The sequence below is a fragment of the Rhinolophus sinicus genome, chromosome 18 (assembly GCF_057876585.1).
Source record: "Rhinolophus sinicus isolate RSI-liver-muscle chromosome 18, RSI-T2T, whole genome shotgun sequence".
In the NCBI taxonomy this organism is placed as follows: Eukaryota; Metazoa; Chordata; class Mammalia; order Chiroptera; family Rhinolophidae; genus Rhinolophus; species Rhinolophus sinicus.
In genome coordinates, this window is record NC_142518.1 from 73962309 (window position 1) to 73978028 (window position 15720).

Below are 15720 nucleotides of genomic sequence, written 5' to 3' on the forward strand. Positions count from 1 at the left end.
AGTTTTAGGTGCCTGTGTGATATTCAAGTGGAGATATTTATGACAGTTGGCCCTGTAATCTGAACTTTTAGGACAAAAAGTGTTGATATTTGAGATTTCCTAAGGAAAAGGAGAGAAAGAGTCAAAAAAGGAATCCAGAGTAATACCAATATTTAAGGGACATGCAGAGAAAGAAGAAAATTATTCCACAAAGAAAAATAAGAATGATTTTTTTATCCAAATATGGGTGTAGGAAAGATGTTAAGAAAATTGCCTTCATTGGCTGATGTTAACTTTTGTCTGTTAGCTTTTGTCTGTTACTGCATGTGAGGTGATGGCTAGCTTAGGGTTAAAAGAATTCTGTGATTAGGGGTTGACAGAATTCCCCCTTTGGTCTCATTCTCCCGAGTAGGGGCGATACGATGATGTTGCTTTCTCTCTGTTTTGCCCGTATCAGCAGATGAGGTGGAGAAGTAACTAAGTTATATCAAAATGACATGACAGGCATGTTGCCAGTATTTGGAAAGCCTTGGGCCAATGGTCCCAGGCAAGAACAGCAGGGGTTGTTTGTCAGAATGAACTGGACCTTCAGCTGGATAAACAATATTCTTATCACAGTAACTGCTGGACCCTCCTGGAACTGGCCATTCCTGGAGGGGGAGGCAGGAACAAGGAACTTGGCTCTAGGGTACATCTGAGAAAATATGTAAGACAGACCTCAGCTGGCAGTGTAATTTTGTCATTTGTCATTGGTGATTATTCATCATTCTAACATTTGGAAACTTCCAGCAACATACAGCTCACAACACCAGGAGACACCCTAACTTTCAGCCAGGGACCTGGTGAGGTCTGGCTGGTTCCCGACCTCTCCAGTGTTGTTCCCCTCGGTTAGCCTCCTTAAGGACTTGTTAGCATTTTAGAAACTTGTATGCAGCTTGCAGCATCAGAAGACTCCCTAACTTCCAGCAACAACAACCACAACAGCAACTGCAACAGCAGCAACATTCTTGAGAACTAACAAGCAGCAGTGAGAGACGCCTGAGTTTCTCTCAGCTACAGACCTGGCAAGCTTTTGATTTATGACATTTTCACTGTTGTTTTTCCTATGGTTTGGTGAGCTTTCGGCATCTACTGTAATAGTTACTATCCTATAGCGCTTATTACTGCTTTTCGATACTCCTTACTGATGTTATTTGTATATTTAGCCAAGTATTTTTTGATCAATAATAAACATATGTTGAGATCTTTTAAACATATGTGTATGTGTACTCCTTTGACATGATACTGTTATCAATGTATATAGTTTAATCATAACCACCTTTACTTTCTGTCATTAGCACCTCATTTGAATTGCCTTTGTGTTTTGCTATTGCATATTGCTAAATAAATTGATTAGATATTGCTAAATAAATCAATTAGCCCCTCTCTAGAGTGTCCTCCCCTTTCTTTTCCCCCTCGTCATTACAATGGTCAAGCAGCATAAAAGGAGTTCTTTTTAAAGTTTGACCTGCAGAAATAGACACACTATGCTATTTTATATGTTTGTGAGTGTTAGCAAATTACAGTAAAATCTAGATTAGTTGTAAGGATTAAATGATTGCCTGACAGCCAGTAACAAAGGGTAGGCACACAACAAATGTCAGCTTTCCTGCCATCTGTTAGGAATTAGGTAGAGGACTGTCCCTCACCCTCTGCTCATGGAAGGCTTCTATACTTTCTACTCCAGGAAGATTTCTACCTTTCAAAGGTTGGGGATTTCTCTTGCAATTGTTTTCACTACTGTCCTTCTATCTTCATATAATATTACTCAATTAGCTACATAGTGTGAGGAGATTTCAGGATATATAACTTATAGGTATATGTTTTTTTTATACCAGCACAGTTAAACTTTTAGCACCCTCCACTTTCAACTTCTAGTTTATTCCTCTCTTATCTGTAGCCCAGAGAGCAGTTATACTTCTGACAAAACATAGCTCTCTTCAAGCGTTATCCTCAAGTTTTGGCAGAGATAGCTTCTAAATACCAGCAGATATCCCAAATTGTAGCTATGTTACCACTTATGGAAATGTACTCAAACTAGATTTCTTTTTTTCCTTCTAGCTTCCTTTCTGACTGGCAGTTACCAGATTTCTACTACCAGCTGTGCCAGGAATGGGCTACATAATCATTTGAGGCAATCCAGCTCTAAAATTTTTGAATCTTTTATTTCTCCTCTCTTGCTCTATTTCCTTCAAAATAATTGGGTTGAGGTTCATGAATAATAAATTATCATAATGATGTGACTAATTAAAATAATGAAGAGATATGTTTATGTAAAATAGAAAATATAGTAATATGTAAATAATAATGGTTGTCAAAGTTAGAACTACCATTAATTGGCTAACATTTGCTTCCTTGTCTTTGAAGTACTAGGTGGAAACTGATCAGAAGTAGGCTTTTCAAGTACTTATATTTATTATAGGATGATCCAACATAACAAGGAATTATTCAATACAAAATTAGCTAGCTAGACTAAGTTTAGTTCTCTCTCTCTGTCTCTGTCTCTGTCTCTGTCTCTCTCTCTCTCTCTCTCTCTCTCTCTCTCTCTCTCTCTCATACATCCTGGGGATATGCATAAAAGTCTACTACACCGTAACCTCTAGGTGAATGTGCCTCCAGTGGCCCATTGGTTAATTGCCTTGTAGATACGGAAATTTTCTCTTTCTTAGTTGCTGCCTAGGCTGTCACTGTGGGTAGGATCTAGTGAGAGGGTTCACAGATGAGGTCGAGTCTCTGGCCAGACACTCAGCCTTTAAGCCTTAGGAAAGTAGAGGAACTGCTTGCAGCCCTATAGTTGGGAGCATGTGTCATGAAGTAATGAACCCTCAGGGTTCTTAAACTTAATATTGGTGAGTTTCTGTGATTGGATCTCCTACTGGTGTTGGGGGTTCACACTCTTACTATGATTGGCTGTATACAGGATAACTAACCCTACTGTTTTGATCTTATGGTATGTTAGTGCACATGGTAGCTCTGCTACGCTCACCTCTCTGGCTGTGCCTGTATGCACGTCAGGCAACCTTACAGTATAGATGCTTATGAGATGTGGTGGAGCTTCACTGGTTGGTAGGCAGCCCTCCTGTGTTGGTGCTCATAAGTGCTGTAGTCAGAACTGGGACGTGAGTCACAATTCAAAGAGGAATTCTGATTAGAGGAGTTACTTGTGTTTTTTCTCTTTTATTCTCTACAATAAATACTTTTTGCATTAATTTTAAAATCAGAAAAAAGTATACAAAATTTTTCATGTGCTAGATGAAGTCTTTTTCTGGATAATTTATCTCCAATCAGCTAATGAATTTCCATTCTTTATAATCCTGCAACTCTTCTATTCTACAACATATCTGAGGGGGGTGTCTGGTTGGCTCAGTTGGTTAGAGTGCAGTGCTCGTAACACCCAGGTTGCCAGTTTGATTCCCACATGGACCAGTGAGCTGTGCCCTCCACAACTAAATTGAAAACAACGACTTGACTTGGAGCTGCGCTGCGCCCTCTATAACTAGACTGAAAAAAAAAAACCACAACAGAACAAAACAACAACAACAAAAAACGACTTGTCTTGGTGCTGATCGGTCCTGGAAAAACACACTGTTGCCCAATAAAAATTTAAAAGAAAAATCAGAAATCTTCTCTGATGGTTTCCTTTTACCCTTCTTCATCCCTGCACCATACTTATTTCATTTAATACCTCTGCAGACCTGCTTTCCTGGATTTATTAACATCTTTCCTGTTAAATCCTTCATGTTTAAACCACATTTCATCTCTGATACCGTTTTTACTTTTATAGGAAAGCACAAGATTACATTACCATATATGATATTAATTCATAGTAGTTCGTGTTTTTTCATTCATATGTTACACGTTTCCCCATGTTAGTGGATACTGTGGATTTTGTATTATTTAGTTTTCTCTAGATTGTTCTTTGATCTTTTTGAATCTCAACGACGCCTGTGCTTGAAAATTCACAAATGACCTTTCCTTTCATTTTTGTTCAATTGCAGGGGGAGAGAGGATTTCCAGGTTTGGAAGGCCATCCAGGTTTACCTGGTTTTCCGGGTCCCGAAGGGCCTCCAGGGCCTTGGGGACAAAAGGTATGTGCCAAGTTGCCAACCAGTAATATCAGAGGAATTAAGCCATCTCAAATGTGGAAATGGGTGTCAAATCAACTAAAAAGTTACTGAATTATAGCCAGAAACTATTTAAATAAAACAATAAAATGGCCATGAGGCTACTTTATTGTTAGTTTAAAAACAAAACAGAATAATACTGCCACATTCAAGTGTTTTTGAAAGATGCCCTTAATTGTATGTGGTTATTGGGATTATTCACAAAAACTAAGTTCTGTCAGGAACTTAGCTGAGCTGGAGAGAGCTATACTGCCAGGTGTCAGAATAGCTGATTAAGACTGCCAAAATGAAAGTAACCATCAAGCTTTTAGTCACTTACTATGACAGCATAAGCAAAAAGTTAAACCAGAGAAAGTGCCAACTTCCCCACTGGTCATTTTTCCCCATGGAAGAGCACAAATGAGGGTCAGATGGATCAGCACAGACATGGGAAATTATTCCACTGCTGAGAGAGCTTGAAGCAAAAAGCTCCTGCTGTGTTTCTTTGTTGCTTTTTTGTTTGTTTGTTTATTTATTTGTATATGGACCTGAGGGTGGGATGAGAGAAAGGACAGGGGAAAGAGCTGGGATGGAAAACTACTGAGTCAGAGTGCAGAACAAGTGTCCTCAAGGATTCCCCATTTTTCCACCAAGGCTCCAGAGGCCTTTCAATGCAGATAGTTTTTTGTAAATAGTCAGGGGCCCAAGTTCTTGACTGCAGCTCCCTACAGAGACTGCCATGCATTGGCTGTGCACTAAGTTTCGTATAGAATGGGCCTTTGTAATCACCTATGGCTTGACCTGAAACATCACAGATAGGTGTGTTTTTCTAATTAAAGTTTATTGGGGTGACAATTGTTAGTAAAGTTACAGAGGTTTCAGGTGTACAATTCTGTAGTGCATCATCTATATAGCTTATTGTGTGTTCATCACCAGAGTCAGTTCTTCCATCATCATATATTTGATCCCTTTTACCCTCATCTACCACCCTTACCCTCTGGTAACCACTAAACTATTGTCTGTGTCTATGAGTTTTAGTTTCTTCATTTTTCGTCTTGTTCCTTTGTTGCTTTTACTGATATATGGGATGTAAAACTGAAAGCAACACAGATAGATTTTTAGCCAGGAAATAGACTCCTCAATTGTATCCTTTGATTTTTTTAGGACCTGAGTGAGAAACATAGACTACCCCATCATGAACATGAAAGGGTTGGACTTCAACGATTTATGTCAAAAATTTGATAATTATTCTGAGGCCACAGTAGATCATGGTCATGTTCAAAATTATTCCAAGTCTCCTTGGAGAATTGAGTGTAACCATGAGCCCCAACCATTGCAAAGCCAGGAATAGATGGCCTAGAACCCATCGATCTACTCTAGAAAGATTTTTACTTAAGTCTTGTGATGGACATTTCTACTTTGCCAGTTTTCAGTTATCTAGGTGCAACACAAAGTGCTGGCAATAACAAGACCCCTCCTTGATTTGCCAGTAGGAAGTTGAAGGCTATAGTCGGGCCAAGGAATTAAGGCTAGTCTGTTGGGCTTCCAATGCTGACAAGGACAGGTTGCAAACTATGTTTTCTAATTGAACGACCCTGACAGTGGAAAAAGTTGCTTAGAACATATTCATGAGCAGATGATAATGTCAAAGAACAAATCCTGAGTAACCAGAGTCTACTTGGTTCTGGAATTCTCCTTTTATTCTATTTAGTGTGTTATGCTCAATGGGAGGGTCTGGTTTGAATATTTGGAAGTCTTTCATCAATTCCCCATATGCATATGTTATATTGGTAGGAATGTGGAAGGCCTGGATTTTAAAAAATAAACAATACCCCAAGGGGGGACACACACAGTGCTGGGAGTGTAAAAGTCATTCATTGCCATGGGAGTTAATCAACCAGCAATCGCTCCTGGTGGGCAGAGCTTTGAGTGCAATTGGAAAAATTTGAATGAGGTGAGGCAAATATAGGAGAGTAGAGAAGGCCACCACTATTGAGGTCAAAATAGCCCCAATGGCAGATCCCATATCCCTTCCGCCAGATACTTCACTTAATCCCATCTCAGACAGGAGCAAGTTAACATCTGAGGAAACTACATAACTTGTTTATGTAGTGTCAGAGTCCAACTGTGGCAATAGATCATATCCAGTGTAATAAGAGTGGGATATCTGAGATACTAAAAAGTTCCATGTTTAGTGAAGTGTTCTTTTCTTGTATTTAGTAGCAGAGCAGCAGACATTTATCTGTAGGGCTGGGGGGTAGTGACATACAAGGTCTGACAATTAAGTTTGTGAACTCATCTTAGAAAAAGGGCTACATTCCTCATTGCTGAATATCACTACAGTCACATTGGAAGTGCTCCCATTGGGAAGCTGTGGACCGACGCCAGCACCTAGTCCACCCTTCAAAGCAGTTTTGGAACTCTTTTTCTAGAATGGCCATCAGAGCTGTTGCATTACCCTTGATGTCCTGAATGTCATCAAAATGTCTTCCTTTCACTATTTCCTTTATCTTCTGGTAAAGAAACAAGTCATTGGGGGCCACATCAGGTGAGTAGGGAAGTTGTTCCAATACAGTTATATGTTTCTTTTTGTTTTTGTTTTTTAATTTAAAGTTTAATGGGGTTGCAATTGTTAGTAAAGTTACATCGGTTTCAGGTGTACAATTCTGTATTACATCATCTATATATCACATTGTGTGTTTACCACCTAGAGTCAGTTCTCTTTCCATCACCATATATTTGATCCCCTTTACCCTCTTCTATCATCCCCCTTCCCCCTGCTTACCCTCTGGTAACCACTAAACTGTTGTCTGTGTCTATGAATTTTTGTTACTTCATTTGTTTGTCTTGTTCTTTTGTGGTGTTTAGTTTTATGTACCACACATCAGTGAAATCATATGGTTCTTGACTTTTTCTGTCTAACATATTTCACGTACCATTATGATCTCAAGATCCAATTTATTGTTTCAGGTCTTATGCTTAAGTCTTTGATCCATTTTGAATTAATTTTGGTACATGGTGACAGATAGCAGTCCAGTTTCATTCTTTTGCACGTGGCTATCCAATCCTGCTAGCACTATTCACTGAAGAGGCTGTCTTTTCTCCATTGTATGTTTTTGGCTTCTTTGTCAAAAATTATCTGTCCATGTTTATGTGGGTTTATTTCTGTGTTCTCAGTTCTACTCCATTGGTCTACGTGTCTGTTTTTCTGCCAATACCACACTGTTTTGGTTATTGTTGCCCTGTAGTACAAACTAAAGTCAGGGAGTGTGATACCTCCAGTATTGTTCTTTCTTCTTATGACTGCTTTGGCTATTCGGGGTCTTTTGTGGTTCTATACAAATCTGATGATTTTGTTCTATTTCTTTAAAAAATGCCTTTGGGATTTTGATGGGGATTGCATTAAATCTGTATATTGCTTTGGATAATACAGCCATTTTAACTACGTTGATTTTTCCAATCCATGAGCAGAGAATGTCTTTCCATTGCTTTATGTCTTCTTCAGTTTCTTTTTAAAATGTCTTACAGTTTTCAGCATACAGGTCTTTCACATCCTTGGTTAAGTTTATTCCTAGGCATTTTGTTCTCTTTGTTGCAATTGCAAAAGGAATTGTTTCTTTTTATTTATTTTTCTAAGATTTCATGTTAGTGTATAGGAATACAATCGACTTTTGTATGTTGATTTTGTAGCCAGCAACTTTGCTGTATTCATTTATTATTTCTAATAGCTTTTTGGAGGAGTCTTTAGGGTTTTCTATATATCGTATCACGTCATCTGCAAAAAGTGACAATTTAACTTCTTCATTCCCAATTTGCATGCCTTTTATTTCTTTCTTTTGCCTGATTACTCTGGCGAGGACTTCCCACACTATGTTGAAAAGCAGAGGTCATAGGGGACAGCCCTGTCGTGTTCCTGAACGTAGAGCAAAGGGCTTCAGTTTTTCACCATTGGTTATGAGATTAGCTGAGAGTTTGTCATATATGGCCTTTATTATGTTAAGGTTTTTTTTTTTTTTTTCAATTTTTTCTTTTTTTTTCTTTTTTTTTAATTAAATTTATTGAGGTGACAATTGTTAGTAAAATTACATAGATTTCAGGTGTACAATTGCAGTGTGGAGGTTCCTTAAAAAATTATGAATAGAATTGCCTTATGACCCAGCAATCCCTCTCCTGGGTATCTACCCAAAAAATCTGAAAACATTTAGAGATAAAGACACTTGTGCTCCAATGTTAAGGTATTTTCATTCTATACCTATTAAGGGTTTTAATCATAAATGGATGTTGTATTTTATCAAACACTTTTTCTGCATCTATTGATATAATCATATGATTTTTGTCCTTTGTTTTGTTTATGTGATGTATCACATTGACGAATTTGCCCATGTTGAACCATCCTTGTTCTCCTGGGATGAACCCCAGTTGTTCATGATGAATAATCTTTCTAATGTATAGTTGCGTTTGATTTGCTAGAATTTTGTTTAGGATTTTTGCATCTGTATTCATCAGAGATATTGCTCTGTAGTTTTCTTTTTTGGGTTATCCTTACCATGTGATGGTATTAGGGTAATGTTGGCCTCCTCAAATGAGTTAGGGAATATTGTCTCTTCTCCAATTTTTTGCAAGAGTTTGAGTAGGACAGTTATTAGATCTTCTTTGAATGTTTGGTAGAATTCACTAGTGAAGCCATCTGGTCCCAGATTTCTGCTTTTGGGAAGGTTTTGGATGACTGATTCAGTTTCCTCAATGGTGATTGGCCCATGTAGATTTTCCAGTTTTTCGTGATTCAGCCTAGGAAAGCTATATGTTTCTAAGAACTTGGACCTTTGTTCTATGTTATTGAATTTGGTGGCATATAGTCCTTTATAGTATTCTTGGATGATCCTTTGTATTTCTGTGGCATCCATGATAACATCCCCTTTTTCATTTCTGATTTTGTTTATTAGTGTCTTTTCTCTTTTTATCTTTGTGAGTCTAGTCAAGGGTTTGTCAATTTTATTAAACTTTTCAAAAAGGAACTCTTGGTAGCACTAATTTTTTCTATTATTTTGTTCTCAATTTCATTTAGTTCTAGTCTGATTTTTATTACTTCCTTCTGCTGACTTTAGGTTTCATTTGTTCTTCTTTTTCTAGTTCTTTAAGGTGTAATGTGAGGTTATTTATTTGGGATTTTTCTTGTTTATTGAGATAGGCCAGTAATGATATAAATTTCTCTCTTAAAACGGCTTTTGCTGCCTCCCAAAAATTTTGGTAGGATGTATTTTCTTTGTCATTTGCTTCTCTGTATCTTTTGATCTCTCCTCTTATTTCTTCTTTGACCCAGTCTTTCTTTGAAAGTATGTTGTTTAATCTCCACATATTTGTGGTTTTTCCTGCTTTTTGTAGTTGATACCCAATTTTAAAGCCTTGTGATCAGAGAATATGCTTGATATGATTTCAATCTTTTTAGGTTTGCTGCGGCTCCTTTTATGTCCCAATATATGGTCTATCCTTGAGAATGTTCCACGTACACCAGAAAAAAGTATGTAGTCTGTTCCACGTACACTAGAAAATGATGTATATGGATTATATATTTTTTTTTTTATTTGGACGATCTATCCATAGCTGTCAATGATGTATTTAGGTCTCCAACTATAATTGTGTTTTGCTTAATTTCTCCTTTTAGTTCTGTTAGTACATAGTTGCTTGGTATATTTCGGTGCTCCCTGATTGGGGGCATAAATATTGATGACTGTTATGTCTTCTTGTTGTACATTCCCCTGCACCTTTATGAAATGTCCATCTTTGTCTCTTGTTATCTTTTTCACCTTGAAGTCTGTTTCATCTGATATCATTATGGCTACACCTGATTTTCTCTGGGTACCATTTGCTTGGAGTGTCAGTTTCCACCCTTTCACTTTGAATCTATATTTGTCCTTGTAGCTGAGATGTGTCTCTTGGAGGCAGCATATGTCTGGGTTTAGTTTTGTGTGGTTTTTTTTTGTTTGTTTTTGTTTTTGTTTTTTTATCCAAACACTACTCTGTGCCTTTTTATTTGTGGATTCAGTCTACTTACATTTAAGGTGATTATTGTTATATGAGGATTTCCTTTCATTTTATCCTTGTTTTTCCGGTAGGACTGTGTCTCCATTGTTTCTTTGCCTTTTTATTGCTGTTTATTAGTTCAGTGTGGTGGTATTTTTATGATTTTTCCCTCTGTTTCTTCTTTTATTATGTTACACATTTCAAATCTGGAATTTTTTTTGAGTGGTTCCTGTTAAATTTGTGTAAAGGAAAGTTTCACATTTAGAGTATTCCATTTTCTGGAGTATACTTCCTTTTTCCATTCCCTTATGCTGGTTCAGACCTTTACTCTCTCCCCTTTTAAGTTTTTGTTGTCACAAATTATCCCTATTTATGCTTGTTGAATAGCCTCCTTCAGTATTTCTTGTAGTGCAGGTCGTGTGTTAGAAAAATCTCTCAGCTTCTCTGTGTCCGGAAAGGTCTTTATTCCTCCTTCATATGTAAAGAATATCTCTAATGCAAAGATTATTCTCAGATCATAATTCTCTCTTGCAATAGTTAGAATGTTGACTCCATCTCTCCTGGCTTGTAGAGTTTCTGCTGAAAAATCTGATGATAATCTAACGGGCTTTCCTTTGTGGGTTACCATCTTCTTTTCCCTGGCTGCCTTGAGGATTTTTCTTTGTCATTCATTTTTGACAGCTTCAATACAATGTGTCTTGGAGAAGGCTTGTTGGAATTGAGGTGTTAGGTGTTCTATTTTCTTCTTGGATTCGAGAATCCAGTTGTTTGCAGAAGTTTGGGTAGTTCTTGTTGAGTATTTATTTGCATATAATCTGTTCCCTTCTCTTTTTCTTCTCCTTCTGGTATGCCCATTATTCTTATATTGTTCTTTCAGATGGAATCAGAAAATTCTTGTAGAGTTCTTTCATTTCTTTTAAGTCACAAGACTCTCTCTTCTTTAATCTATGTCATTTACAGATGACACTATTCTTTGATGTCACTATTCTTTCCTCCCTCTTGTCAGCTCTATTTCCTAAGCTGGGTATTTCTTTCTTCATTTCTTTTACTGAGTTCTTAATCTCCACAAATTCATTTTGGTTACTTCTTAAAATTTCAGTCTCTTTGGTAAAATGTTCATTTTGTTCTTTGATTGTGCTTCTGAGTTCATTAACCTGACTGTCTGTGTTTTCATGCATCTCATTGAGTTATTTAAGAACTGCAATCTTGAATTCTCTGTCATTTCAGTCACATAGTTCCATGTCTTCGAGTGCATTTTCTGGAGACTTTTCGTTTTCTTTCTGAGCTGCCTTGTTACCTTGGTTATTCATGGCAATTAATGAATTATTATTTCTCTTCCTAGGCATCTACAGGAGTGGGTTCTGCAACAGGTTGGTAGGAAGAGGTCTTTCCTTTGCTTTCCAGTAGGTGTTGGTACTATGTTTTATTTTCTCTCCGAATGCAGCCTTTAATTCTCTCTCACACTATAGTGTTATGTTTTCTCTGCACTGTTATGGCTTCTAACACAATGGGGGGATTCCCTGGAAGGTGGGATTCTCTTATTTAAGCAGTCTGCCTTGGACTCAGGGCACTACCTTTGTGAGGGGATGTGGAAAGCTTTTGAAGTTCCGAAACTATCCTTGCACCAGATTGAGGGTCTGTGTGTTTCAGCAGTTCTGTTTACCTCGCAGGGATAGCCTAGGTAGGTGGGGACAGGGGTGGATGGTGTTGTGAGAGGTGGCCCAGAGCAATGGTGGCAACCACCAGCATAGCCAGCCCTGCACCCAAGGCTTCCTCACCTTCGCTGGAACTAGTTGGGCTGTGAATCCATTGTTGTGGGCTTCAGTTTCCACAGCTGTAAATATTCTGTTCTTTTCATCTGACACTGCTATAGTTCCGTTTCTAGCATTGGGAGGGTAGAGGTGGGGCGAACTCTGGGAGGGTGGGGAAGGGGTGGCTAGGCTCAGTGGCTAAGTCTTCTATCTTCTGCTTGGCAGTGAGGTTCCCTCTCCTGCGACTGTGGTAGCTGTGGAATGCAGGTACTCGGAGCTCGGAGATCTAGTTTGCTCCTGCACCCACGCCACCGGCGTCTCTGCACTTCCTACTACCCTCCCCCCCTCCGATCACCCAATTTGCCACCTTTAGGTTATTTCAGTTGCATGTCGCTCCTCCACTGTAGTCATGGCCAGTACTCACAACCAATCAGCCAAAGGGTCTGTCCCTCCAGTTGATATGCAGACAGCAACCAAGGCTCAACTACAAGAGGAGAGCACACACAACCCACACGGGGGACACACTTGGATCACCTGGCTTAGATGTCAAGGGAGACTGTGCCACTGGGTCCCAAAGCACACCTGCTACATGAGGCCACTCTGCTAACACCGGGAGACATAGCAGCCTTACCTAATACACAGAAACAAACACAGGGAGGCAGCCAAAATGGGGAGAAAAAGAAACATGTCCCAAACGAAAGACCAGAGCAAAGCTCCATAAAAAGAGCTAAACAAAATGGAGACAAGCAATCTACCAGACGCACAGTTCCAAACATTGGTTATAAGGATATTCAGTGATCTTGGTGAGGACTTCAACAAAGGAATAGGAAACATAAACTTGGCGACAGAAAACATAAAAAAGAACCAGTCAGAAATAAAGACTAAAATAGATTATTACATCATAAAAGTGGCGATGTGAGGTGAGCCTCTTGAAATCTCCCCTGGAATTTACAACAAATTGAGCAGCTATAATTCCACAAAGGACTCCCTGCGCAGCAGACAGGCAAGACTAAGAGACACGCAAATGAAATCATCTAAAGATGAGCAAATTGGGCAAGCAGGGAGGAGAGGAGGGGTAAGTACAGAGAAACGGGCTGTGGTGCCAGCTGCAGATTGAAGACGGAGCTCAGAGATCAGAGCTCCCTGCATCCCAGAGCTATCACAGGAGAGGGAAGAACTAGGACTGCTAGTGCTCTGCTTATGGCCCTCAGTCCTGCCTGAGGGATCAGCATATTATACAGCTGAACTCAGTGTTAACAGCAGAGACCTCGGAACAAAAACTGAGGGAAGAAGGGTGAAAACGGAGGTTTAAGTCCTCACAGCCAAGCAGAAGATGGAGGTCTTAGGCACAGAGTCTAGCCGACCCCTCCTCACCCTCCCAGAGCTCACCCCATCTCCACCCACCCAGTGCTAGAGGTGGAAGAGTAGCAGTATCCGATCGAGAGAACAGAATATTTACAATTCTGAGAACTGTGGCCCGCAGCCATGGACTTGCCGCCCAACTGGTTCTGGCAAAGGTGAGGGAGCCTTTGGTGTAGGACTGGCTATGCTGCTGGTTGCCACCATTGTTCTGGGCCAGCTCTCACAACCCACCTGCCCCTGTCCCCACCTATCTGGGCAGATCCATGCCAGAGTGAACAGAGCCACTAAAACACACAGGCTCTGAAACTGCTGCACGAAGAGCTTTGGAATATAAGAAGCTCTCCAAATCCTCCCACGGAGGAGGTGCCCTGTGATCCAGATGACGTGTTCACAGAGGAGATGCCTGCCTTCCGGGGAATTCCCCATTGTGTGAGAAGCCAGAACAGTGCAGACGAAATATAGCACTACAGCGTGGGAGAGAACAAAAGGCTGCAGTTGCAAAGAAAATAAAACACTCTACCAACACTTACTGGAAAACAAAAGAAGTAATTCTTCCTACAAACCTGTTGCAAAAACCAATCCTGTAGATGCCCAAGAAGAGAAATAATAATTCATGAATTACCATGAATAACCAAGGTAACAAGGCAGCTCAGAAAGAAAACGAAAAGTCTCCAGAAAATGAACTTGAAGACATGGAAATATGTGACTGAAATGACAGAGAATTCAAGATTGCAGTTCTTAAATAACTCAATGAGATGCAAGAAAACACAGAAAGGCAGGTTAATGAACTCAGAAGCACAATCAAAGAACAAAATGAACATTTTACCAAAGAGAGTAACTTTTTAAAAAAGAACCAAATAAAATTTCTCGAGAGCAAGAACTCAATAAAAGAAATGAGGAATGAAATAGCCAGCTTAGGCAATAGAGTTGATCATATGGAGGAAAGAATCAGTGACATCAAAGATAGAAATCTGGAATTGACACAGATGGAAGAAGACAGAGACTTGAGAGTTTACAGAAATGAAGAACTCTACAAGAACTTTCTGACTCCATCAGAAAGAGCAATATAAGAATAATGGGCATACCAGAAGAAGAAGAAAGGGAGAAGGAAACAGAGAGCATATTCAAACAAATAGTCGTCAAGAACTTCCCAAACTTGTGGAAAGAACTGGATCCTCGAATACAAGAAGCAAATAGAACCCCTAATTACCTCAACCCCAACGGGCCGTCTACAAGGTACATTGTATTGAAGCTGTCAAAATATAATGGTAAAGAAAGAATCCTCAAGGCAGCCAGGTAAAAGAAGATTGTAACCTACAAAGGAAAGCCCATTAGATTATCGTCAGATTTTTCAGCAGACACTGTACAGGTCAGGAGGGAGTTGACGCAAATATTCAAACAATTGAAAGAGAGAAATCATGAGCCAAGAATAATATATCCAGCAAATATGTCCTTTGGGTACGAAGGAGGAGTAAAGACCTTTCCAGACATAGAGAAGCTGAGGAAATTTTCTAACACATGACTTGCACTGCAAGAAATACTACCTGAAACAACAAAAAAGCAAAATAATACAAAATGATAAATAGTGTTTCACACAGACAGAAACAGTAAATCGCAGCCTATACTCCAAATAGGATACTATACACTTATGCATAACATACAGGGTAAAGAAGGAAAGGAAAAAAAAAATGATAAAGAGAACTTAATGCAGCACAGAAAGCAACTCACAGCATTAATAGGGATGATTTGCAACAACAAACACATGAAAGACGAGAACGCAAATGTCTGAACCGGCCCAAGGGAATGGGGATAATAAGTATGCTGAAGAAAATGGAATACTCTAAATATCAAACTTTCTTTTACATAAACTTAATGGTAAGCACTCAAAAAAAAAAAAAAATACAACGAAAAAAACATCCAGAACTGAAAATATAACACAAAGAAAGAAGGAATAGAGGGAAAAATCATAGAATACCAACACACTGAAATAATACACAGCAACAAAAAGGCAAAGAAACAATGGAAACCAAGGATAGAATAATAGGAAATCCTCATATATCAATAATCACCCTAAATGTAAATTGATTGAAGTCACCCATAAAAGGGCACAGAGTAGCAGATTGGATAAAAAAACTAAACCCAAGCATATACTGTATCCAAGATACACATCTCAGCTACAAGGACAAATGTAGACTCAAAGGGAAGCGGTGGAAATTCACGTTCCAAGCAAATGGTATTCAGAGAAATGCAGCTGTAGCCATACTGATATCAGATGAAACAGACTTCAGGATAAAAAAGGTAACAAAAGTCAAATGTGGACATTTCATAATGGTAAAGGGGACTATACAACAAGAAGACATAACAGTCACCAATATTTATGCCCCCAATCAGGGAGCACTGAAATACACCAAGCAACTAGTTGCAGAAGTAAAGGGAGAAATTACCCAAAACACAATTATAGTAGG

At 39.0% G+C, this 15720-nt stretch overlaps 1 protein-coding gene across 3 annotated transcripts in view; it reads left to right on the forward strand.

Moving 5' to 3' along the window:
• COL4A5 (collagen type IV alpha 5 chain) overlaps window positions 1–15720 on the forward strand; it is a 307204-nt gene that overhangs the window by 112809 nt on the left and 178675 nt on the right. For all 3 annotated transcript variants that reach the window (XM_074323263.2, XM_074323259.2, XM_074323260.2), the window contains one exon: window positions 4017–4106. In XM_074323263.2, coding sequence (XP_074179364.1) covers window positions 4017–4106 — 90 coding nt within the window. The remainder of the gene's footprint in view (window positions 1–4016; window positions 4107–15720) is intronic.